This window comes from Scaptodrosophila lebanonensis, unplaced genomic scaffold, assembly GCF_003285725.1.
Source record: "Scaptodrosophila lebanonensis strain 11010-0011.00,11010-0021.00 unplaced genomic scaffold, SlebRS2 tig00001415-arrow-pilon, whole genome shotgun sequence".
In the NCBI taxonomy this organism is placed as follows: Eukaryota; Metazoa; Arthropoda; class Insecta; order Diptera; family Drosophilidae; genus Scaptodrosophila; species Scaptodrosophila lebanonensis.
In genome coordinates this window covers 6,454,013-6,481,500 of record NW_022060742.1, presented here as the reverse complement: position 1 = coordinate 6,481,500, position 27,488 = coordinate 6,454,013, and the positions used below count along the sequence as shown (strand labels likewise).

The window sequence follows — 27,488 nt, the reverse complement described above, 5'->3', positions numbered from 1 at the left end:
GTGTGTTGGTGGTGTTTGCTTTATGCTGCTGGAGTGGCAGTGGCGGCTGCTGTTCTGTTATTCTGTTTTCATCCACACACAACAGGCTTTAGCCGTGACTGCGAGTTTCTGGGTCTCTGTGCTGTGCCCATGGCTTAGACGGCGGCAGTTAACGCACTGGCCTCGAAGGTGTAACAACGTCGATCGCTCGCTCAACCGCTCAATCGCTCGCCCGCTCGCTCGTACGTAACTCGTCGCTCGTCGTCTCGCTTTTTCGTTTTTCGTCGCAGTACGTTCGTTCCCAAAAAAAAGAAGAGCGTTTTGGAGCTCTTGCCCGTTTACCGCTTATCGCTTCAAGCGGGGACTTGGATGCCACGCGTACGCGTTCCTCCATACTGATAAGCAGTTCCCCCCCACCATTCTCTCAGCAATAGCTCCGAAATAAAAAAACGTCTCTGGGTTTTTAGCGACGGCAAACCACTGAGTGTGACAATTTCAAGTGCGAAAACATTGCCAGTCATATGTTAATCAATGGAATGTGTTGCGAATTGTGACAGCTCTAAATAAAAAGATAAATACAAGTAAAAACAAAACCCCTTGCAAAAATTTAAAATAAGATTGTGTGTGCGCTTCCTTATGCAATAGTTGTTTCCATGAAATCGGCAACTGTTTGACTAGGTTGTCAACCAACAACATTTTGGCCCCCCACCGCCTCCGCAACGCCAGCGTTAAGTGTGCAAGCTGGCCAGATAAACTTTTGTTCCGAGGGCTTGGATTAAAAACCGCCAAAATTGTGGAGGCAATTAAAATGAAGGTGAGCGCAGAATCTGTTTATTTCAGTTGCGACTTGAAGGCAAAGAATGTTGCTTCGAAAATGCATTTGAAAACAAAAAAAAAAAAAAACAGTATCCAGCAAGATCATTTATAAAGTGGCTAAACAGCTTTATCAAAATGTACAAAGCAACTCCATGTACCAAGATGAGTATTAGCGACGAGAATTGGCAAGCGCCAGGGGCTTATATGTTTGTCAGCTTTCAAAAACACAATTTTATTAACAGATTGACTCACGATATTTTGTTCCCTTTCTCAACATTTTGTCAGTCAAGGGCTGGGGATGCTGAACAATGTATTACTTATATCTTATAGAGAAGGAATACCAAATTATGACGGGTTTCTACTTACCAATGGCCAGCAAATGCAAGTTAAAAATTGCGCTATTCCAGTTAAAAGTATAATTTAAGAACATTTCCCATACTATAAGTACAATCGGTGAGGTTCATTTTGAATTTTTGGGATAAACTGTAAATAAACAAAATAAATATATGAGATATAAGGAATTTTTGGAATCAGATGTGATACACATATTAAAGAGCAAAAATTAAAATAATCAAATACAGTGGATTCTGGGTCTCCGAGACGACAAATCAATCAAAAGATAGGATTATCAAATGCGTTAAGTATTAGCAACAATTTTCAAAGTCAAATTTATTTATTTTTATAAATCTTTATTGTTTATTGAAGATCTGTCCTAAGGAGGAAAATGATTAAATTTAATGGTAGCATTGGATTCGTTTAATCATGAAAGTCAAATTTGAGAAATACAAAGTTTTACGGATCAGTCGAAATATAGCAATCAATAAGTATGATTATTCCCTTTTTAGTAGTTCAAAGTTTAACCACTTCTTCGGGTATTTATCGAGCTATAACAAATTTTGGACAAACAAATGGCGATCTCAACAACTTGCCTAATCTATTTCCTGGCATAGTCGAGACTTGTTTGCTTCTCTGCACAAATATTGCAGTCTAAGGATATACGTTAGGGTTTTTTTCTCGAGCCTAGCCTTTGTCGCACCCGCACATATTTTTTGCTCCACATGTTTGCCTTCCTTTTTAATTGCTGCCCATGTAATCTGGAAAACATGGGCTGACCTACAAAACGATTCCAAGGGAGCACATTGCTGAGTCAAGCCTGCTGAGCAATTTTGGCATTTGGACTCGCTGGCGCAACAGGCGGCGGGACATACTACATACAAATATATGTCAGTATAGAAGTATATGTGTATGTTTCCTCTATTTTGTTTGGTTGGGGCCCTCAAGAGTTGACCAGTTTAACAAAACTGAACTAATAACTTTGGAAAACGATGAGTTTTGAAAAAAAAAAAAAAACAGTTCAGTTCAGTTATAATAATAACAACAACCGTAACAGCAACAATTTTACTGACAGACCAGACCACGGGCTGCACAGCGTCAAGCCGTAGTCGGTGAGTATTAAAAGCACACAAATCTCACCGTGGGGCGCACATGAAACGGCAAATGGCGATGACTGGATTGGAGATGCGAGGGTAGATGGGGGGAAAGGGGGCGACCCACACGTTAAGTTATGAATATTAAAAGGCAAACAGGCAGCAGGCGGCAGGCAGTGAGGCAGCGTGTGGATGCCGTTGATGTGCCTGCCCCTTGCAATCGATTGATAGCCAAGTTTATCATTAGTTAACCTTTTTAATTTCTATATCGCGGCTCAGTCGCTCGTGTCGTCGACGCCAGATGACGTAGCAAATCATCGTTTCTCGCTTATAGAGAGATTGAAAACGTTTGGATTGAATGGCATGGCTCGGTTTCGGGGTCTGGCCCCATCTGCATCGTGCGTTTAATCGATTTTTACGTCGAATGCCTTGCCCAAAAATTTGGCTTGTACCGCCCGCTGTGCGCTTTGTGTGAACTCTGACGCAAGTTTTGCCACCCACAGGATTTTTCAGTTTGTTTTTGAATGCAACAAAGATCTTGAGATCGGCCGGCCATAGTCGTCTCATCAATACATTGTTGTAAAAATGTTAAATGCTAAACATTGGATAGCCATGACTAGTCTGTTTTGTGGGGGCACTTATATGATTTATGCTCTTCTCCTTTATTTTGCACAGCTCTCTGGTCGATAAACAAATTTGTCATTACCATAGCAAATTAGACAAGGTGCTGACGCTTATTGGGCGCACATAAAAGGCCGAAGCGCGTGTTATAAATATACAGATTTTCGGACTATGAATTATGCTTGTGGTGGGTTTTGTTTATAATTGAAATTGGCCTAGAAATCCCACGCACAGACCAGCGATGGGATCCCAAAGCTGGGCACACGTTCTTCTTTTGGTTATCGGTTCCATTCTTACTACTACTAAATTATTATATTCCCCGGCACATTATGGGCCAAAATGTAGACTTTTAATAACTGTCAATGGGCACAACGGGGCGCTCAACGATCCGAAAAGCTTCAAATCAAATGTCAGCGGTTCTCGGCTCAGCAGCCCCGCCACAAACAAAGAACAATAACAACAGCAACAACAACAATAATAGACAGACACACAACAACGTCTGGCTTAAAGGCATTTGACATCATAGATCTTGACCCGCCCCAGTGGCTGATCCCCAAAAGCCAACGGAATGACGCCACAAGGCGCAGCCAGCTTATGAATATTCAACGAGCGATCAGAGAGATGCGAGAAATGTTGCTTTTTGGGGGCGAAATGGATATAAGCAACAAAAAACGCATAAATATTTAAGCATTTAAACGTCAAATGCATGCAAAGCAACTATTAAAATACATAAATATTTCAATAAACAAATTTCAAATGGCTCTTCTGCCTTTTTTTCCAGTTTTGTTTTCAAATTAATAATTCACCAGGAGTTTGAATAAAATAACGAATATAAAAACCATGGCAAATGGGCGTAACGCCCACCCATAAGAACAACAAGCGGCATGTTTCTAATTAGCTAGTAGGTGGATATGGCCGATCAAACTTAGTTTCAATGGACGGTTTGTGTATAAACTTAGTAGAGGCTGTTACGCTATTTATCAAAAGAAACAGCGATTCCAACAAGCACAAGAACTTGAGAAAATTTGTACTTTAAATTTAATTTATTTTCATAATTTATGGAACTGTCTAACTAAAGGGTCATGGAAAAAACTATTTTAATGCCATAAGCATAGCAGGAACTAATCTCGACAATATCTACTATAATATAATAAATGCTTTACGAATGAGAACATTTGATTGTTCCTTCTATTTGTACAATCAAATAATCATTAAAAGTTCTACTCATAATTTTATTATAATTTCTTAAATATTAACTACAACTTGGTCTTAAAGTTTAACAAAAATTTGTTTACTCAAGAAGTTAATTTGTCTTGATAAACCGATTAATGCCACACAATGCAGCCAGATAAAGGTTTCCTCCTTGCTCTAATTTCAGAAAAAAATAATAGAAAATATACCTAATATGTCGTTTAACGTCAGAAAAATACCGTAGATATGTTACAAAGGGCAATGAAAGCAAAAGACTGGGCGATAAATAATATATTTTCGATACAATTTCTATACGTTTGTCGTTTTTTAAACGATTGCCATTGAAATGTATGAGAAACTATTGAATTCAAATCCGTTCTTGATATCGTTTTCCTGATTAATTGACTCATTTCATTTATGGGTGTGTTTTAACTTGTCACATTTGTCAAAGAACACTTAAATACTTTACGCAAAGTAATTACAAAAACATATCTTTTCAAAAAGGCCCAAAGAAATTTAAAAAAAAATTGTCTCAGGTTTACTTATTTTTAGCGTACACGAATTAAGTTTAAAGGTTATAGATTTCTCATACAAGCACTGAAACTTGTGTTCAAATAACAGTTTCCTAGACCTTACCGTTTTAGCTGCTGAAGAAAACTTAAAGTAAACCTATTGTATCAATAATCAGAGATATATAAAACGAATGTTGAATTATAGGCATTTTGATTTACAAATACTGCGCATTTATGTTCTTTAAAATGTTTCAATGCTTCATCAAAATTAAAGACGTTGTAATTAAGATTTGTGTAAATTTTAATGTAATTATATAATGGAAAAGAAAATCTACAAATTCTACAATAAATTTTAATGTTAAGCTTAACATTACCTTCAATGACTTATGATGGCTTATTAAATAAATCCAATATAGCAACTGATCCTACGTTAGAATAATTCAGAGAAATTTATTGATTAAATAGAATCGTCAGATGATCATGAAGTTCAATAACTATATTATCACATTTATCTTTTGTTGGAGCTGATAATACATTATAAGAGTTTATAATCTTTTAGAAAACGTGGGCACTTTTTTCTGGCAATCTTGTAAGCTTGTTAAGCCTTCGTGTAAACTCTTTTATCTGTCAGCTGGCATTTACATTCCCTTAATGTATTAAGTATTTCAAAAACCAGTACCCATAAAAGCAGCAATAACCAAATATTTTCAAAGGCTATTCAAAAAGAACCTGTAGTAAGTGCATCAATTTTTTGTAATTAATAAAGTTTTTGAGAATTTTCTAAAATCCTTTACTGGAAATCACTAAATATTGTTGAATTTGTGCTTTTATGGGTTCAGTAATTGAAATAAGTCGATGAGTGCTTATTAAATGATTAATTGTCTTGTAAATCACATAACCTATAGCATTATTAATTCTATAAGCATAAGTATGTGGTTTCGAAAATTTGAGATAAGCAGCTGTCTCTGGGTAACTCTAAACCTACTCCTTAATGTAAACCTTATACATGTCCCAGTCAGCTGTGTTCTGGTCAACGCGTGCCAGTAAGGCTGGTCATCAGACATTAGGCGAGGGCTAGTTTTGTCAACCAGCTGCCCACATTCATAGCTAATAATTGGATTGCAAAAGAAGGCAGAGTCTAGGAAGAATGTGCAGAGGAGACAGAGGCAATGTTCAAAAGCGGCTAATTGACAACGGCGTGACAATGCTGACGAGAAGTGTACGCCTCAGAGACAATGCGCTGCACACCAAATTGTGGAAATCTCTAAAGCCGAAAATGCATCTTGACTTAAGCCAATTGCCAGCAAAAGGCGATCAGGCACAAAAGAGAAACAAATATCACACCTTTGTTTATGCCAGGGCCACTTCACAGAGACAAAGGCCTCAGATAACAACACACAAACACACACACACACTCGAGTGGCTGCTGGTCAGTCATAGAGCGATCAGTTGCGCATGCGCCCTGCAATTTGTAGATCTCTCGAGTTCCCCCTCCACAGCACTGTAGGGCAAATGTGTAAAAATCACAGCGGTCGACAGCAGTCACCAGTTTTTAGCAGGTAAATGTGAAATTTTCCAAAAATGTGTATATGTGTGTAATGAAAAAGAAATGCATTTGGCATTTGGCCAGCCGGCAACCCATGATCCACGACCAAAGAGCCGGCACCGCAAAACCAAAAACCGGCAGCACACACAATAGACTTTTTGCTTCGAGTGTCATCTTGTTCTTTAGTTTTGTGTTTTTGTATTGTTCGCCTTGCTTGTGCCACCTCAGGATAGTAGAGAGAGAGTGAGTGTGTGGCGCATCCACAAAATAGTCCTTAAAGTGCGTTTAGTGGGCTTACAAATGATGCATGGAACAGGGGCGCGCACACACTCTCCTCTCCTCTCCTCGACTCGACTCGTTTTCGAGTTTTTGTATTCGAGCAGCAAATAAAATTGTAAAATGCCACAAATCATTGTAACTTGGTATCTATGTGTGTATGTGTGTGTGCATTGTGTGCCAGACCCTCGACCCTCTATCTGTCTGTCTGTCTGCCTGCTTGACAATTTAACAAAATGTCAATGGCAAGTTGCATGCCACAAAAGTCAGATGTGAAAATATGTGCGCATTGCCATAAAAACCGCCCCTAAACTGCCCACGGCGCCTGCATGTCCCAACGTCCCATCCTCTCCCATCCTATACTCCGGGCTGCCTAACAAACCGTAACGACAAACTATTCGATTTTATTTTACAAATTCACAAACTTTCATCATTGGCTTAAAAAATGTTTGTCTGCAATTCCTTCTACCTTACTCGTTGTTCGTTTTCCTTGTGTGAAAATATTGTTATTTAATGGCTTAACAATTGCAATTGACAGACCCTCACATTTCCTCTACTCTCTGCTGCTGTTGTTGTTGGTCCGATAGGCTAATCCGATAGCTAACGCTTGGCCTTATCATTTTCGATCTGCTACCAGTGGCCATATGCGTATGCTCGTAAATCGCAAGACGGTAGCCAGACTCAAAATGTTTGCCTTAACTTTGCCTAAAATCTTTTTCAAAACAGCCGCTAAATTCTAAATCAATTCAAATACTTGTATAAAAACCTTAAGAGCCAGCACCATAAAAGAGAAGAAACAGCAAAAAATATATAAACTCTGCGCATGCGCCATAGACAAAACTTCAAACGTGATTTATTGTTTAAACATAAACGCACACACACACTATATCTACACACAGAAGAATTTGCATAAAATAAGAGGCGCTTTTTGTGTGTCATATGAAAATGGGCAAATAGAGAGATAGATAAGCAAAGAAAAAAAATAAAATAAAGCCAACAAAATTATGAATATAGTATATTTATGTGTGTATTATTAATTTATGCAAAATGCAGATTTAACTAATTAATTGTAGTCAATGTTCAATAAAACTTCGCACAATGAATATCACAAGAGATGCGAGCTCGAGCCCAAATATCTGTGGCGTCAAACTCCTCAGCTTTTGCGGCTTATTGATGTTTAGTGGCTGTGACATGTTGACGAAAAGACAAAAGACTTAGCCAGCCCGACTCCAACAGTTACAACAACAACAACAACTACAGTTGACAACTCACAACATCATTCAGTTATGAGCATGATGAATGCTTGAAATATGCGCACGCTTACGATATGTATAATAAAAAAAATTGGATATAAATGAGAATTGAGAAAAGGTTGCAGAAAAACAGAATTCATAAAAAGAACAACATTGTTTGAGGGTTTCGTCGTTTAGTCGAGGATTATGCGTCAGTTAAGCTTTGATGTAAATCTTGCAGATCTAGGGGGAAATCTGATTTAAAAAAAAGATTATCTCTATTTTATGATTTTGTTTCCTATTTAACTTGCACTGCAGGGCTTTTTTTTTGAAATTTTTATGTTATTTTTAATTTATAAACAAATCTAAAAATTAGTTTAAAAATTTGTTATAATTTTTTTAATTGGTAGAGATGTTATAGACCTAACAAATTAAATAGACTTAACTCTAATCAGGAGCTAATTAGATTACTTTAGAAGAGCAAGAAAAATTTGAAAAGAAAGCAGATTAGATGTCAAAGTATTCTTATTTTTGGGATAATTTATATTTGTCTTTTTTTTAATTTTATTAAACTTTTGTTGTTAGGGCAAAATGTACTAAAACATCTCAAAAACTACCCAAAACTGTTGCTCTTATTCCACTCAGAATTCCTCAAAAGAGCAAAAATTTATAAAACTTTGTACAAGATTGATTTAACAAGTGTAAATATTTGTTATTCTTTTTACAAAAAAAAACTCACGGCGATTTATTGTCCTTTTTACAAGATTTACTAAAGGTTTCCAAAAACAACTATAATTGTCATATAGTATTTATTGAACTTGTAGATTTTGCTAAATTTTGTTAGGAAGGGTCTCTTGATTGCTCGAGCAGCCCAAAGAGTTTTACAGCTGATTGCGTTCTTTTAAAATTGAAACTCTCTTAAAATGCACCCAGCTTAAGCACTCGAACTTATTTAGTCGCTTGCGACAACTTATGAATGGCCTCCAAAGCGGCGCAGAGCAGCTGCTGACCTGACTGCCACAGCCAGAGTGTTTGCACAACTGTTGGTGGTGCTGCGAAGTTTGCTAAATTTATGCAAATTATAATAGATAATAAATAATAGCGAAAATGGCAACTGAACAACATTGAAAAGGCACAGGGCGTTATTAAATTTGTGTGCGAGGCATTCTATGGAAATTAAAACATGCCAAGGTATATTGATCTCTTTGTCTGCAAAGTGAAACATAAACATAAAACTTGCGTCTGGCTTATCAATTGTAAACACACACAAATAATTTATAAGCTCGCTTTTATGGCAGCCGCCAGTAAACTGAGAAAAAAACAAAAAAAACAAAAACAAACAAAACCTATACGAATTGGGCTAAAACAAGTTCAAATGTTAAGCTACTATGGCTACTGAAGCGGCGGCTGGCGATTCCATAGGCAATTCCAAAAGCCAAATCATTCAGTTTTAAGTGCCAGCCTATGTCGATCTGAAGCCACGAATGCGGAATGTCGTTGAACGGCGATCAACAGAAGTGGACGACGACGACGACGACGACGGCGACGAAGGCGATGCTTTGAAATTTAATATCGAAACGTTGTCTATGCAAATGAACATTGCCACCTGTTTATGTTTATGGCTGTGGAAATGGGCCTCGGTAGTCGATTTTTGGAGCAGCCAAACGAAAACGGTATTAGAGGCCAGCAGAGCTCCTGATGATGATAATGATGATGCGACGATAATGATGATGACGTCGATCGACGACGATCTATCAATGTGCTCGCCATTGCTGGATAATCTTGGTGGGAAAACGTGTTGAGAACAACAGCAACAATAACAGCCGCAATATGCAAATCACTTTCAGCATACAACAACACCAATAACCACAACAACAACAACAACGACAACAACTACAATATCAATAGCAACGATAAAATATACAGAAACTAAAACGAAGAAAGTATTAAAATAAAATTTATTTCATATACGACCGGGGCCAAAACAGAGACTATAAAATCTCTGCGACTGGGAGCGCACACAAAAGCCATGTTTGCCAACAACAACAACAACAACAGCAACTACAACAACCTCTTATAGCGGCTGTAAAACTCGCACATACAGATATACATATATAGATTCGTATATATGCTTACAGAAATGTGCTTGAGATGCTGTTCTGGGCCTGAGATCAGTTTTGTGTTTTCTTGATCGTCGCTTTAAATTTGCTTTTTTGTTGTCTTTGTTTTCCTTCACTTTTTTTTTTGAGTGTAATAAAGTGCGACATTTTAAGTCCGGACAAATGTCATCGTCTTGGCCGTCGTCAGTGGCGGCATTGGGGTAATAACTTGTCAACACAGTCGGACAATATATCCATTAAAAGTTGCCGTCGCTGTAGTCGTCATCGTCATCGTCATTTTCACGATCGTCATCACCAACAGATATTGTCGTTTGTCGCTTTTATTTATATATTTCTCTGCTGGATTTAAATATAAAGTAGCGGACATGTGAATATTCGATATACCTTTATTTGTCAAACAAACATTGCAAATGTCTTCAAAACTAAAGATATTCATTCTTCTGGCTTGTAACTATTTTTTAAGCAATTTTCTTTTTCAAAGGCCGTTCAAAATTCCGTGGAACCATTTGGCTCTACTTCAAATGAATGATATAAATTTTATTCTATTAAAATGCCGTAGATACTAATAAAAACTATAGAATGATTCGTAACATGTTTTATACATTAACTGCTTGTTGTCCAGTTTATTGGCCACTTCTCATCAAATTGAATTTCTTTTTACCTGTTTTTCAACAATCTATATTTTTAATGGTTTTTTTCAACAAGCAATATCCTCAATTTGTGACTCAAGTTGAATTTTTTCTCTGTCGATTATAAAACTTTATATTAATTGGTTGAAGTTTTGCAATATTTTAAGAAAATATCTGGTGGTTTTAATTGAGAATTTAATTTTCGTACTCATGAGGACTTAAAATAAAATAACAAGAACATTTAAGACTAAGTTCACACATGCAAATAATTTGCAAACAAACATGTCGTTTGTAGTTTGAAAGGTAAATGGCGGAGTACTTTATTGTGTCAAAAAGTTACACTTGAGTGTAGAATTCTTTTTACTTTTCACAATCCTTATGACATTTGACAAAATTGCGTGCAAAATTATTTCCCTGTCTAATCATACTTTAATATTTTTGTACAACAGGCAATTTAAACTAAAAAGAATTTTAAGGTTTGATGTAATTTTCTGCCCCAACATAGTGCCTTGCGATTTACTTTTGAAGGCCTAATTGAACTATAAGAAAAGTCTACATGTGTGAACGTAGCTTAACTTATGTGAACAAAACTGTTTTATGGAGGATCCCCTGTTCATGCACACATACTCGTATTTATTTTATTTGCATTCTCCTTTGTGTTTCTTTGGTTTATTTGACAATTTTTGTTTTTAATTATTGTTGTAAATTATGCCAAAAATAACGCCATGGGCCAAAAGCGCAGAGAATTTATTGAAGTGTCATATAAAATGAATGACTTTATATGACAGCGTCAAATATTTGACTCGGAGTCAAAGTTCTGAATCGCTGAGGTGCATTTGATGTGCCGTAAAATGCAAATGACTTTTGTGCTGCAATGAATGGTCAGTCGAAAAGCTGCAACTACTTAACGCTTAGATTGCGGTTCCTGCACACACACGCACACAAGAAGGGAAAAACTATAGACTGACAACAAGAAGTATAGAAAGGATGGCAGCAGCTGGGCAGCAGGAAAAAATAAAATAAAAAGATGAAGAGTGATGAAGAGTGGAAAAACAGTTTGCAGAACCCCAAAGCTATAGTCCTGCAGTCATAAAAACGTTGGCAGGCTCAGTCATTGGCCGTAAAATATTTTTACGATGTTACGCCAATGTTAGGCCAACAGCAAAGTGGCGGCGACGGCGGCGGCGTTGCTTACTTTTCTGGCTGCCTAATCCGCCAACATGTGCGTGTCTATATGCGCGACACATATATATATATATATATATATATGTGTGTGTGTCTATATGTCTATATGTTAACCTGCCCATAGTTGAGCCGTCTGCCAGCCAAACTAGACGCAGCCATCATAATATTTGCCTTTTGCCTTTGGGCCAAAAAAGCGCGAGCGCGTGTTCGCTTTTGCGAAGCCGCAACAGGATTGTTTGCCTGCAACTGGACGTGCCTCTTTCTCGCATCTATATAGATACACATATAGGAACAACTCTGGGTTAGTGTGTGTGTGTGTGTGTGTGTGTGTGTGTGTGTGGGTACAGGTGTGCGTGTGATGTGTGAATATGTTGTGAAAATTGAATGGCATATGCACATTTTGTCGCCAGTGATAAAATTTAATAACACTGATAAATTTAGCAAAAACATGTTGGGCTGTGGCCGAGCCATTGACATAAAGTGGTAATTAAGTTTGCACTGCAGTCGTAGCCGTCAGAGCAGCAGCAGCAGCAACAACAACAACAACAAAAGCAGAGGAAGCAACAAACATACAGACACGTTGCAATTCTCACACACTAGATGGCAAAAAGTTATTGACAAAATCAAGAGAATAAAACTCGGAATGTCTAACAATAAAATAAAAGTCACTTGAAAATGTGTTTCAAGTTTATTTTTAAGATCGAGCTGAAGTTAAGGGAAGGGCTCGAATATTCTCAAATAAAAAGTCGAGAGTTTAATTTCTGTTGTGCGGTTTTAAGGTTCGTTTAATTCTTTATAATTATTTATTTAGGTATATTAAAGTTTAGTATTTTTGAACCTGATCTGTAATCAGCCTACATTTATTTTAAAGCAGCTCCCACTCAGCCGCGTTTAGCAAGAACTTTTATTAAAAAAAATATGTTGACCCCAAATATAGTTTCAGTTATGGAACTGCAACGGAAGACTCAACCTTGTACAAAATTTTGATGAAAGTAAAGCATATTCGGCTTAGTTAGATATAAAATTCATGCCAAAGATTAACCCTTTAATAGAAGAAATGACTTAAGATTATTGAAATTAAGATGCTAAGTCAAAAGTATTTTCAGGTTAGAGGGTAATCGAATCAAGGAGAATTCAGAACAAATTTTAAAATTTTAAGATGATCTCTCAGCATGGAGAGAATCATGTAAACATACTAGTTTCTGTGCTGTCTACGAAATTATAATCAAACGAAGATGAAATCCCGTTTATATATGTTTATTATAAGAACCACAAGAAAAGTTGATTAACTGCTTAAATATTTAACTGTAATAACTTTCGTAAATGCTAAAAAGTTTTAAAAATGATTCCACATTACCTTTTAAATACAGCCTTCAAGCAACCTCCCACAAATTAGAAATGTAACAGGTAACTGCTGACTACTAATCACTAATCGATGAGCACTAGTCTCGCTCAGGAACTTCAGAAATATTTGTTTATCTGAGAAGATGAACATATTGTGACCTTTAAAAGCCAGTCTAGATGTTCTTTGCTAATGGACTGGTTATACATTTTCACTACAACTAAAGAATAATAATAATAATTACGAGTAATAGCAATAATAATAATTTGTTGCCTTGAATTGAAACTGCACAGCTAAAGAAAAACGGAAGTAAAATTTCGCTATTCGTTAAAATACTTCTCACAACTATTGTACTCAAGGAAGCATATATGCGTATGATATCGAACAAAAATAGCTTTCGCATAGGCTCTGTCGTCGTCGTCCATCCCCATTCTGCTCTAGTCTGGTCAACATCAATTTTAATGGCCAGGGCAAGAGTTAACAGTTTAACAGACGCTTCGGACAAAGGTGCCGTGAAATATTAATGAGCGTTCAGATAATTTATAGAGGATATGCAAAGTTCAACGAGTTCGAGTTTGCGTGGGCAGTTACGCTTTCATTCATAAAAAGGGGCAGCCGGCTCATTAAATAACAATCAGATATTTACGCAAAACAAACGCCGACGTGTAAATTGGTATTTTAAATTTAAAACATCGGCCCACGCACCACGATTAGTGGCAGCTGCTGTTGTACTAATTTACTATAAAGACAAAAAATAAAAATAAAACGCTGATCAGCTTCACCTTTTTTGAAAGTTGTGCTTCAAAAATGCCCAAAAATACGAGCCTGCTGTAAATTCTTTACGCTTTATTAAATAAATTGCGGCCAATGAAAAGCGGCAACAAATTTTTATTTCATGTTTTGTAAAATAAATAAATGCAAACAAAATAATAAAAAAATGTGGCTTATTTTTTTGGGGGTAGCCTTCATTGTCAACTGGCGCTTAAATTCATTTGTTGACTTTACGTCCGCCAATTTTTAAAGCGCCTTAACAGCGTAAAAGGCCTTAGAAAAACATATCGCAGAAAAAAAGTGGAAAAAAAATGAATTCAAAATGGGCAGCGACAAGTGGTCAAGTGTTTTTTGTTATTATTACACGTATGTTTTGGACTTTCGTTATGCTACGCTATATGCGATATATAGATAATATATACTTGTACTATTGAGAGCCACAATACTGTGTGCAGGCCGAGGGTTTCTTTATTATTTTATTTTATTTTTATTTTGTATGTTATCAAGCGGCTTTGTCATGCCCGCAGCATTCTCACGCTGTTTTCATTTGTTGATTTCTTTATTTGGATTGCTGGGCATTTGTCCCTCAAAAAAAAAAACTCTTAATAAAAAAAGCGTCACATTTCGTAGTCAGAGCCCAACAAGATGACAAGTCACAACCCAAAGTGTCAGAGCCTAGACTGCCGAGTGCTTTTGTTTCGATTTATTGTGTGTGTGTCTGTGTGTGTTTGCGTGTGTGTGTGTGCATATTTGTGTGTGTGTGTGCGGCTGTTGAGAGATCAATCGAACGATCGATCGTTCGATTGCGGGGCTTGCTTCTCGTCCTCTCCTTCCCATTGACTGACTGACTGAATGACTGACAACGATCGCTCAATTTGCGCAATGACGTGAAAATTGTCAACATTCGGGGACTGGTAATCGATCTTCTGGGCGTATAGAAGATGATACAGTTCTTTGCTATGGACCTTTTGTTTGGCCACCAGCTACTGTAGAAGCGTTTTGAAGATTCAATCCATTCAGCACTGAATGTTGTTGACATTCAAATGGCCTGAGACTATTCAGCTCCAATTTGATTGGAGACGGTGTCAATTGGCTAAAATAGACACGTTTGAAGTGAAGAATTCAATTGGACTTGAGTTTCTGATGTCAGTTTCTAAATGTCTTTAATAATATTACTAGAATCGTTTTATTTATGTCATTAATTAAGAAACCATTAAGGTTTTGTTTTATAACAATTAAACGCAATTTGATATTTTTGTGAAATCAAATAAATATTGAAACATAATAATTTTTGCTTACAAATTTGAAAACAAAATTAAATAGAAGTTAATTAATAAGAGTTGAAACTAAACTTTTGTTGAGGCAACTCATCGCCTACAATTGGGCAACGTTAAGTATTTTAAGATTGAAATAAAACTATATTTCAGCAAAATGTTGTTGAGAAAGCAAAAAATTTTGAAAATACCCAATCATGGTTATGGATTGTATTCGATTTTTTTTTCTAACAGTGCATATCTTTTCCACATTTTGGAATATGTTTTGATATTTAGAATACACCTAATTCTGTTTTTACACGGTAGATTGGTTCCTAAGTTGCCTAAGATGAAGACAATTATTACAAGCATATTGAGGAGTTTAATTCTTAATTGACATAGAGAAGAGAAAATAAAAATAAATCGGCAGGTCCCAGAGATGTTTCAGCTTTCTGCGGTGTTGGCTGTTGTCGACCAATTTTTGGCCAGTTTGTTGTTGTGGTTCACGACTAAGCACTTCTTTTTCTAAGTGTACATACGCAAGTATATGTGTATGTATGCATACTTGTATAACACACTTGACTTTGCTTGCTGTTTTTTTTTTTTTTTTTTTTTTTTTTTTGTGGCGTGCCAATAAAAAATTGTGCGTTCCATTCAAGTATTAAATGGCAGCTTGTAAATTTTATTGCATACTCTTGAGCGTCTCTCCTACATTTGTTATAGTTGCTGTTGTTGTTCTTGTTGTTGTTGTTGGTGCCATTTTATAGTTTTATCATACCTTTTGTTTTCATTTTATACGAGAATATAAGCGTCCAGCAGCGTTATTTATGACATTTTGGCAAAAGTTGCAAGGTGCAAGTTTATAATGTGGAATTTTTATTATGCTGGCATTCGAGGCAGGCACAGTTGAAAAAGGATGATAGCTGCTTATATAATGCATACGCACACTTAAACACACTCAAACACACACACACACACATACAACTGTTTATATGGCTGGACAGTTAGCGGCACAGTTCTCGCTAGACCCACTTGAGCAGCCCCTTGAGGGGCACAAATGATCATAAACTCATAGGCAGATTTATGCAACACACAACACACAACACGCGTGAATTACAGCCAAATGACATGCTCTCCAAATTCCGAGTGCGGTTGACAACTGACATATTTTCAAAAGTGGGCATAGACATGACAACAACAACAACAATAACAGCAGCGGCAGCAACAACAATGGGCTGCCAAGTCGTTGTCTCTGGCCTTGTGTCATAACCGAGGGCAGGCGACAGTGTCGGGAAAACAAATTGCTAAAAACACCCCGACAGCCACTTTTTGGCGCAATGTGAAAAGTTAAACGAAAGTGACAGGCAGGCAAGCACCCAGGCAGCCAGCCAGCCAGCCAGCCAGCCAGGCAGGCAAAGGGAGGCGAAGGCTGGCAATGCGCAGGCTCGTTGAACAGCACAGCCGAGGAGGGCTGGTACAAGGCGCAGGAGCGTCAGGAGGAGGGGAGGGGGAAGGGAGCTGACGCAGCGATTAAACGTGTCAGTTGAAAAGTTAAATGGCAGCCAGCGCGCGATGGCAAAATGAGCAGCCGCTAGCCGCCATGGTGGCGTAGTTAGACGCACACACACACACACACGCACACTCACACACACGCACACACACTACATGTTGCTCTGCTCGATGCTGGCCATATTGGTTTTTACGAGTGTGTGCCGCTGCTTTTATTTCAATGGAATTTCTCAGCCAACCAGCCCCGAAACTCTGGCATCCTGTCATCCTTTAAATACACGTACATGTGCGTGTGTGTGTGTGCGTGTTATCTGGCCCATGCCATCCATGTACGCACATTTGTTGTGTGCACCCAAAAACAAATTGTCATAAATAATTTTGACATGTTTTGCATTTTCAGCCATGTCTGAGGGGTGCTTTTAAAACAGACAGGGTCTGACCAATGGCAGGGCTATAAATGGCGTTATTAACCAATTTGCTGTTACAATCTTGTAGATTCCATATCAAGGCAATGTTGTTTCCAGGGAATATTTATTTGGAATAGAAAACTGAAGTTAGACGAAATACTTGTACCCTCAATTAGAGCAGAGATATACATTTTTCGTTGCGAGAATTTAAGTTTAATGTGGAAATACTTCCAAAAAGGCGAATATCTGCATTTCTGAAAAGTACACCCTTATAACAGAAATACACTTAAAAATATATGGTTCGATCTTAGATGTGTGTTTCTAAAACAACATTTAGTCGTCGAGTTGGGAAATACTGCCAAACAATCAAAGAACAAATTAAAGAATAACGCAAATTAATTCTCGCAGTTAAACAAACTTTTAAGGCTTATCTTGAACATTAAAGTAAAAGAATATCAAATTAAATAATAAAGTTTAACATGATGAGATGAAAAAAGCTGCCGAGAACCCATCCATAACATCTACGAGCTCGGATAATTTGAAATCTAAATTAATTGATTAGAGATATTAACTTTTGTTCGAAATAAGTTTAAGCATACAATGCTGTTTTGAGTTACTTAGAAGCATTCAATGACTGTTGCAGTAGGGGTTACAAATAGTTTTAGAAACGTGAGTATTTCCACTGATTTCCATATCAGTGGAACAGTGGATGGATCTACGATAATATTTATCAAATATCAAAATCGTGAAACGGTTGTATACAGTTCCTTTGGTATACAAAAACTTATATAAATATTTTATGGCTAGTTCTTATTTCATTGCCTTTAGATTACAAATATTAAGAAATAAATAGATTATTGATTTTAAAATGGAAGTAAATGATTGAGGTACTTTCAACATTAAAACATGAATTTAGTATTTATACATTTCAAAGAAAATGAAACATTTAAAGAAACTCTTTCAGCGATAATTCAAACTATAGTATTGATAGCTCAACGAACTAGCAGGAATCCCATAATGTGGGTTAGTTCCTTGAGTAGGCACTCGGTTCTAATCCATCATGACAGAAGCATGATTAAAAATTTTGGCAAAGTTATCATAAAATATCATAAGTGTCCCTACCTAGGACAGATCTTAAATAAAGCTAGAGAGAGAAAAATATTGTTGAAGGCAAAAAGTAAATAAACTGAGCGTCCGTTGACATAAGATAGTTCAAGTAACAAAGTATTTATTTGTTGTAACAGAGAAACTGAATTTAGTTCAGAACTATGACCTTGTATGGTCAACATTTCAACATATTGCGGAACAGTTTTCGCAGCTATAGTTTCTCAGCTATATTTGTTTTTCGTCTGTTTGTTACAGTGTTTTAGGCCTAAAGATTAAGGGCTTTACTAAAACATTTTTGCCATTGACTGAGGTGGTTTTCCCTTATTTAATGCGTCACTTGCTTGCTTGTTGGAACAAAAATGTTTGGTTTTTTTGTTATTGTTGCATTAATTGCCACTCTGCAGGCGCTTAGATCTTTTGCCGCAATGTCAATTCAGCGGCCCAACTGTTCGTACACGGCCGTATTCTGTTTAAATATGTATTCAAAAGTCTCGGTTTCATTTCATTTGTATTTATTTATTTCGGTTCGTTTTATTTGTTGTTGCTAAAACGGCGGCTGCTTTAAAAATTTGTCAGCCAAGTTAATAACAAGTTGCTGTGTATTGTTGTTGTTGTTGTTGTCGTTGGTTGTTCATGCAAAAGTTAAGTGGCAATTTATTTGTGGGTACAATTGTTTCATCCACAGCAGCACAAAACAACCACGACGGCAATATCAACAATACAAGACATTTCATTTAGTAGCAATTAATTTATAAAAACGGTAAATTTATTTTCACTTTGATTAATGGAAAAACAATTTGAAGCCACAGCCGCAGCAACGTGTGACGATTTTTTAAAATTCCGCTTTGTTTTTTATATATTATATGTATGTATGTTTGTATATTTTATTTTTCAACCGATTGGAAAATATGCAAAATGCTAGCCATTAATTAATGTACAAAATTGTTAATAGCGCCGACATAATTAACAATAAATCGAAATAATGTAAGAGCTAAAATGTATTTAAAGCTGTTGAAATAATTGTTAAAATTGACGCGAAATGCGCTCAAAACATTGAAAATCAATTTGAAATACACTTACGAACACACACATACACACTCAAATAAATTTTGTGCTGTACTTTATGAAACACTCTGAGACAAAGAAATACAGAGTGACATGCTTTGAATATTCATGAATGCTCGAAGAGCTGACCATAAATTGCCATTCAAAGCTAACCAAAATGTCGAGCGACTTAGCAATAACAACAACAAGATTCACTACAATAACAATTAGCATAAAATTTCAAAATTTATGCTTCGATTTTCTGAACAGTAACAACAAAGCATCTTTAAAATGTAAGTCGCTAGTGGCTGGCTATTGAATGCCCTATGCACCATTAAAGTGGATAAGAGGGATGGAACGAAGCCTGAATTATACATAATTGTAAACTCCATATTTGTCTAAACTCAAATAAGCAATAAATAAATTTTGTTTACTGTAGCTGCAATGCTTTCCAAAATACAGGCGTTCAGACAGTCGAACGATTGAACAGGTAGAGAAATAAAAATGTCCTTGTTGCAGAGGTTGGAAAAAAGAAATTTAGTTTGTTTAGAATTTCGGCACAATTACAACAAATCACCTTTGAATACTATGACTATTGAATGCCCTATGTACTAATAAAATGAATAAGGGGGTGAACCAGGCCATGACAAGTTGTAAGCTCAATATTTGTCTAAACTGAAAGAATATGTATACTATATATACAATTTTTGTTGGCTGTAGCTCCAATGCTTTTCAAAATACCGACGTTCAGACAGTCGAACGATTGAACAGATAGACAGACAGACATATAAGCCACAGAAAAACTGCATTTGCTTGTTACATATGTTGGGGAAAAAGAAATCATTGTTTTTTTTTATTTTGTCAACAATAAATTTTATAAATCGTAAAGCATACATGCTTGGGGAGTTGTGGAATTGCTTTCTCAATAAATATTTTAGATAAATTTTTGATAAGCCGATTCTATTGTGATATAAAGTGCGTTAAATATGAACAGCTGAACAACACTACAAGCCCTTTTACCCTTTAGTTATAGAGTATAGGCTGGAGATTTGCCAACATCTATCGACTGATTTTCGTATCGGAATTTTAATGGACATAATTTTAATGTTTCATCCGAAAATAAAACAGAAGCCGCAGCGACATTTAGTAGATTTATTGAGCGATTTAAATTGAAAGCCCAACAAAAGCTCTTGACCGCAAGTAGAAAATCCGGTTGGTGGGCTACGTAAACATACGTACGTAAAACGTATAGCATCAAAGCGTCGTAGCTGCTATCTATCAGATAACGATTTTTGGGTGAAAAATTTTCATAAATATGCATTTCGTTTCGCAGAACACATTTAAAACGCTGTTGCTGGCAATTTGTTAACCCATATATTATAAGTGTGTGTTTCTTTTTTTTTGTATCTCTTTCAGACTGAGCTGCGTTCCTGCGCAGCGTGCGGCGAACCAATCTCAGATCGATTTTTTCTCGAGGTTGGCGGCTGCTCGTGGCACGCCCACTGCCTGCGATGTTGCATGTGCATGTGCCCGCTGGATCGTCAACAGTCCTGCTTCATCAGAGAGCGGCAAGTCTATTGCAAGGCCGACTACAGCAAGTGAGTAATTGAAACTTAATGTTTTTCAAAGGGAAATAAAATGGCATCCAAACAACAAGAGTATAGCCTCAATAAACCGGACAAATCGGGTACAGCCAATGCATTGCAAAATCAGGAGAAAAAAACATAATTTCAAACAACAACTGTTTTCAGTGATTATTATTACGTTTCTTCAACAACATAAACTTAAGGAAATTCATTTGCGCTTTTAGCTAAATAAATTGTGTTATATACTATAAAAAATATGCACTTAAAACATGTATATATTTTTAATTCTCATCCTGATTTTTCTCGCTCGCAAAATTCATTCTGTGAGCTTATATCTGGAAATATTTTATTCTTATTCTTTTTCTTAAATAAATTTATTTTACATTTTCGAAATAATACTTCAAAAAGTATTTCAAATATTCCAGCATTTTCAGCGAGTGACATTAGTACGTTGTTATGTTCGATTTTGTAGATTTTTCTATATTTTCATAAATACGGTAAACGAAACGGGAAGATTCGGAAATAAATGCAATGAAAGCGATCAAATATTTTGAAATCTTCCTGACTTTAACAATTATTATATAGTCTTTAGTGTAAGAAAATTGAATGTTCGAATCAGAACTGCTCGAGAAGTGTTCGAGGCATAATTAATTCCAAAAAATTTCTCGTCTAGCTTAAAGTTGAAATTAAACTTTTTTTTCAAAAACCATTCAAGATTATTTTGTAGATAATGTTCAGAAATTTGTGAAGCTAACCATAGTTTTATTTCAATTGTATTCCTATATGTTCATATAGTATGTGTCTCTATTTCCACTATCAGTGTCTGCTTTACAATCGGTTTTAACCTGACATTATCGTAATTGACTGAAGGGCTTTTTGAATCGTGCGAAAAAGCAGTTTATTTTAAAATACAAGAAATTGCTAGCAGCATTTGGGTAAACACTCTTGGGGGAATTATATAAAAGTTATCTTTATAATCAATGTTAAATTATTATACAATCTACTTTGAAATATTTTGTTTGGTATTTGTAATTCTGTTATTTTTATTACAAGTATTTAATGTGGCATCACATATCAACAGCCCTGTACATATGCACTAATTAGTAACTGCTCAGCAATTTTATTGGTTTTTGATGGCCTGTTTTTGACGCGCATTTGTGTGTGTTTTTGTTTTCTCAAGCATTGATTATTATTTGCCTCTATGCATAAATTTGAAATAATATTATGCCATAACTGGTAGCTATACCTACTTATAATATAAAGCGGCATGTAAATTACTTTTAACATTTTATTGGAATGAACAAAACAAGTTACTGGGCTGTAAGCCGCTCGCAAATCTAAAATACAAAGTTCGACCTTAAAGTATTAAACGGAACTAATTTCTCTATATTTTTCAAATCAATGTTAGATGGAATAGAGTACTTAGTAGGTTTTCAAAATTTCATTTCCGTCACTCTTGCATTTCTTGTTCCGATCTGCTCGCTGTTTTAAACAGTCCTATAAATCTGTTTCAATCTTTATGGAAGCAAATACAGTTGAGATTGCTTTCAAAGGAAAGTGCTGACTTGGGTGTGCAGTTCCATTAGTTATGCCTAGCTTTTCCCTTTGCCTGGTTAGTTCGCTCTACTTTTCATTCTTTGGCTGCATTTTGCTGCTTAATGTTTTCTTTAGGTTTCAAAGCATTTGGGTTTGGTCCATACATTTCTCCCACTTCCTCCATCTGGTTGTGGTTGTGCACGTGCGTGTGTGTGTGTGTACAAGTGTTTCATAAATATTTTCCCACACTACTTTCCCGCTCAAACAGACTGCTCGACGCCTCGGGCCTTGATCGTACTCGTATAAAAAGTAAGGTTAATTGTAACAATTCGACAACGAGGCAGCTTAATCCGTAAGGCAAACACAGTCGTAACGGTCAAAATCGAGAAAAACTTGAGCGTAGAGTGGAAATGCATAGATGTGACAGTGCAGGCTGCCTCTAAATATGCAAGTTGCAAGCAAAGTATCTTAAAGATACTCGTACATAAGTAAGTATGAGTATGAGGCGACCCAAAGCGAACTGGCAATAGCGGAAAACAGTGTCGACGGCATCGAAATGAAAATAAACAAACAAACGCGCCGTGAGATGCTGTAAAAATATTTATTTTTCAAGTTAAGAATTTTAAGTGTGCATTGGGCGCTGCAATGGAGACATCACAGCGTCATCATCCGTCGAATCGATGTGTCGTTGTCGTCGTCGTCGTCATCGTCATCTCCATCCACGTCGAGTCCACTTGGGCGCACATTGTTGTATGTAGTTGGTGTTGTAAAAATAAGCTTAAAAGCTAACAATAGGCCAAGCTTACACAAACACAGCCGCCAAAAGTTGCCAACTCATTTGGAAAAACGCAGCGAGCAGATTGCAACAACTTCCGCTGCAGCGGGCAAAACGCGCCCAAGTCGCGCCCAAGCCGCACTCAAATCGCGCATTGTCTTATATGGAGAAATGAACAAGGACTGGACTACAGTAGATCCTGGATATTTTGAATAAAATGCTCAGCAATGCTCAGTATACTATAAAGTTAATTGAGGCGTTCTTATTCAGGAATGTTAACTAATGCTTGGGTCGGACAAACAAAAAATTTGCACAAAAACCTCTTGTGATTCACATTAAGAAAGTCTTGAAATTTATGCTCAAACTTGGGTCGGACATGCAAATAATTTGCAGACCATTTTGCCAAGTTCCGCAGCTTAAAATAATTACTTCACCCAAAAGCCACTGATAGACTTCCACTAACAATGGTTTGCTGCTGCGAAAACCGATTTCGGAGATTTACTTTTTAAAGCCTTTTTGTACTAAATCCAAATTTCTATGCAGAGATTTTGGTTCTCAAAGAAATCACTTCTTAGTGACATACAAACTGTTACAATCCGGATTGTTCTTCGTTCTGTAACTTGTTAGGAAATATAGCGGATTCTAATCTAATTTTCAATCAAAAACATTTCAACTGTTTCTAGTGAAATCGAAAAATCTAAATCATGTAATCATAATATTTCCCCGATTTTTGTTTTATGATTTCGATTGGCATTTTTACTTATCCGAATCATAAATCACAGCGGTCAGCAGGTGAAATCAGTAATGATCGATCACAAATCGCAAATCGCTACGACCTGCTGAACGCGACCAATGGTTTGCGGATATATGGAGAGGATTTAGAATCTCAAAGAACATGCGAAATGTTTCAATTCGGTTTAGTCTACTATAGTGTTCTATAACTTGTTAATCTAGCTCATTCTTATCTAATTTTCGATCGATTGTTTCTCCAACAATTGAACATTTTGGGACTGAAAACTGAAACTACTATTTTTTCGGAATTCGGGTTTGGGTTTTGGGCTGGGGTTTTTCCAACCTCTGTAAGGCTAAAGAGTGTAGCTTCTAAATGGCCAACATTGGCAATTCTTGCTGTACATTAAATTTTGTTGTAATTAATTTTGTATTTACTTCTCATTGCAGAAATTTTGGCGCCAAGTGCTCGAAATGCTGTCGCGGCATCTCCGCCTCCGATTGGGTGCGACGTGCCCGCGATTTGGTATTTCATTTGGCTTGCTTCGCCTGCGATCAGTGCGGGCGCCAGCTATCCACCGGCGAACAGTTTGCGCTCATGGATGACCGTGTGCTCTGCAAGGCTCATTATCTCGAAACGGTCGAGGGTGGCACCACATCAAGTGACGGTAAGCGTATGCATAAACCGAAAACATACACACACTCATAAAAAACAGCAGTGGCTGTGGCAACAACAACAACAACTACAACAAGCATGATACGCATGAGACGCACGTTCAGAACGTCGCCAATTTTGAACGCTTCAATTGAACGCCTTAGCGCCGGACACAGTAGCACCATCAATATTCGTATTCGTGTGCACCAACCTGGTCCACTTGGCTGCCAATGTCGTTTGAATGACGTCGCTGACATCTCAAATACTATTGTATACAAAACACAGATTCTAGTATTTTAGACACGTCTCTGTCTCTGTTGCCGTCGTCGTCGCCAGCCAGCAGCCAGCAGACGCCAACTGCCAGTAACCGCTTGACGAAATCGTGTCATAACTGAGGCATAAAAAGTCTGGCCAAAACATAAACTACATGCACAGAGGGCTCGAGAGTCGACGGCGGCTTGACGCCAGTTGACAGGCAATGCGACGTGCTCAGAGCTGCTGTGACAAGCCTGTGAAGACCAGAAACGGTCCAGAAATGCTCGCTTGTTGTTGCTGTTGTTGCTGCTGTCGTGCTGCGCTGTTTACAGCCTCACATTTTTAAGCCGCAGAACGCATGTGACTGCACATAAGTTTTGTCATGGCTTTCAGTTTGTGCCATAGCCGTAGTAGACCACCAACATTATTATTTCTCTCGTGTTTTTTTTTTACACAGAATATACGCGTAATAAAAGACTTGGGGGACCGGCCAGCCTATAAACACTTTTTGACATTTTCAATTTGGTCTACTGTCAAAATGCTTTTAGCCTTAAGAGCAGCAGAATGTGAGGCAGGCATGAAGAAACTACAGTGAGATATTCTTATAGTCAACATAATTAGAACCTATAGTTGTGAACAGGCAATCGATTCGAAATCAAAAGATATCGTAAAGAAAACCCTGAATTATGTTAAATCGAAAATATCGTTGCCTTTTACACTACATAATTGTTCTTGGAAAGTATTAGCTTCTTTAATATAGGTTTCATCACAATATATTTTGTCAGTTTTACTTTGGAAATGCCTAATCGAAACTAAAAAGAAAACTAATCGAACTAATCCGATAGACGATAAGTTTTTTGGGGTTTCTTTAAGTTCCTGTTGGAAATTCTCCCAATGCTGTCGTCAGCTATTTCATATGATTATTAAAAATTAATTGACAATTAAAAATAAGTACTTATCAAGAAAGTTAATAAAAAACATTGGTTTATTAAAAAGAAATAAAGTAAAGTGCCAATGACTCATAATTCTTGTCTTTTCGATGCTACCTTAGGCATATACAATATTTGTTTACATTTAAAAAGGCCGCAACTTAAGAGGAATTTTTTATTGTTCCCTTTCTATCTCAGGAATATAGAACATTGAGTTTAAATTAACATAAGCAACTTGGGGTCACCACAAGTTTAGGCATTATTATGTACTTGAAAGCTAATTAGTTATTCAAGCAATCAACATTCATATCTCTATTCCCAAAAGTAGTTAAGAAAGTGTTAGATTTACGTGATTGCCAACAAAATTAGACGAATTAATACAACTTGACGACTAAAGAAGCTTAAATAAATTGAACATTTTAATAAACAAATATTGTAAATATTGTGGGTTGGTTCACATAGCCATGGCTTGACTGTACTTTACACAATCCTAGAAATCTCTGACACACTCTACCACTGCTCGTATAATTTACAGATGGCTGTGATGGTGATGGTTATCACAAGAGTAAAACGAAACGCGTGCGCACCACCTTCACCGAGGAGCAACTACAAGTGCTGCAGGCCAACTTCCAGATTGACAGTAATCCGGATGGTCAGGATTTGGAGCGCATTGCATCGGTGACGGGTCTGAGCAAGCGCGTAACGCAAGTTTGGTTTCAGAATTCGCGTGCGCGCCAGAAAAAACACATACATGCTGGTAAGAATAAAAGTAAGTAGTGGATTAGTAGATGCAGCATGCCCGTAACTGCGTAGAATACCACTAGCCAAGTTGTTGTAGTCTTAACATAGGTCTAGTATAAGCTTTATTTGAGGCACTTTGTGACAAAAGATATTGGCAGTAGTGGCAGTCAAGTTGTTTAACTTGTCCAACTCACTGTTTGTCTCTGTCTGTTGGTGTCTACTTTACACAAAGAATTCAATGTCCCTGTCATTGTTGCTAATCAAAAAATTTATTCTTTGTTCTTTTCAAAACAACCGATTTCTGATTGCAGTACGCGAACCGGAAGGAAGCTCATTTGCCCGTCATATTAACCTGCAGTTAACGTATTCATTTCAGAATAACGCACAAAATCCCATGCACATGAATGGCAATAAAGCGGGTCTTTACCCAGCGCACGGTGAGTTCCTAACCGAGTTTCTATGATCTAACAGATTTTTAGAAATGTGTTTGCAATTGTAAATATATAAACCAATTCCGATTTGTTGTATGGCATGTTTCCCTTTTCTTTTACAAATACATCCTACAATAACCCAAATTTGTATCGGACATGAATATATATGTTTATTTTTGAATAAAATAGAAAAAATATTATAAGTTTTCCATTTTTTGTGTGAGGCGGCAGACATTCAAACTTGAAGTTTTTTAGCTTTTGGTACTCATTTTCACAATTATTTTACAAAAACGTATTACAATACTTCAAATTGAAGAACATTTCATAAGAATATATAACAATATCAGTAAGATGCAGAAAATATAGAAGGACAAACATTGAAACTTTTATGTTCTTCCACTTTTTGTATTCATTTAAATTTATCATACATTTATATTTTATTTTATTTATTTATTTTAAATAGTTCAACTTCAAATTTTAATATTTATTTATGATTTGATTTTCAGCAATATATATAAAAATGTTCGCATATTACATTACATGTACATAAATATTCAATTTAAGCAAATACGTAAGAAATTTTAATTTTTTGTATAAATTTGCAAAAAATATAGCAGGACAAATAGTCATAGTCTTAGATTTTCAATTTAAGTTGATATATTGACAATTTCTTCACAAATGCACTATGCATGGATTATATTCGAAGCATTGTACTTGAAAATATTTGAAAAATGTTAGAAAATACAGCAAATATTGCAGGACAGATATTCAAACATTTCGATTTTTTTGTTGTCTTCTTTCAGAATCCTCTATGGATGAGTTGTCACAGGACTCGAGTGTGCATTGTATGCCCAGTGAGGTGTGACTAGAGCAGCCGCCTGCAC

The 27,488-nt window shown here is 36.6% G+C and overlaps 1 protein-coding gene across 1 annotated transcript; it reads left to right on the top strand.

Annotated features, from left to right (window-relative positions):
- The first annotated feature begins 678 nt into the window (after positions 1-678).
- Positions 679-27,488, top strand: LOC115632913 (LIM/homeobox protein Awh). Its single transcript, XM_030530203.1, has 6 exons — positions 679-793; positions 20,384-20,565; positions 24,044-24,261; positions 25,968-26,201; positions 26,485-26,610; positions 27,408-27,488. The coding sequence occupies exons 1-6, from the start codon at positions 788-790 to the stop codon at positions 27,467-27,469; spliced, it is 828 nt and encodes a 275-aa protein (XP_030386063.1). The 5' UTR covers positions 679-787; the 3' UTR covers positions 27,470-27,488.

Bases quoted from the DNA above. Each gene is read 5' to 3' on its own strand.
- LOC115632913 (XM_030530203.1), top strand. The intron at 20,566-24,043 runs GTGAGTAATTGA...TTCTCATTGCAG, and splicing joins TGCAAGGCCGACTACAGCAA to AAATTTTGGCGCCAAGTGCT. The intron at 26,202-26,484 runs GTAAGTAGTGGA...TTCTGATTGCAG, and splicing joins ACATGCTGGTAAGAATAAAA to TACGCGAACCGGAAGGAAGC.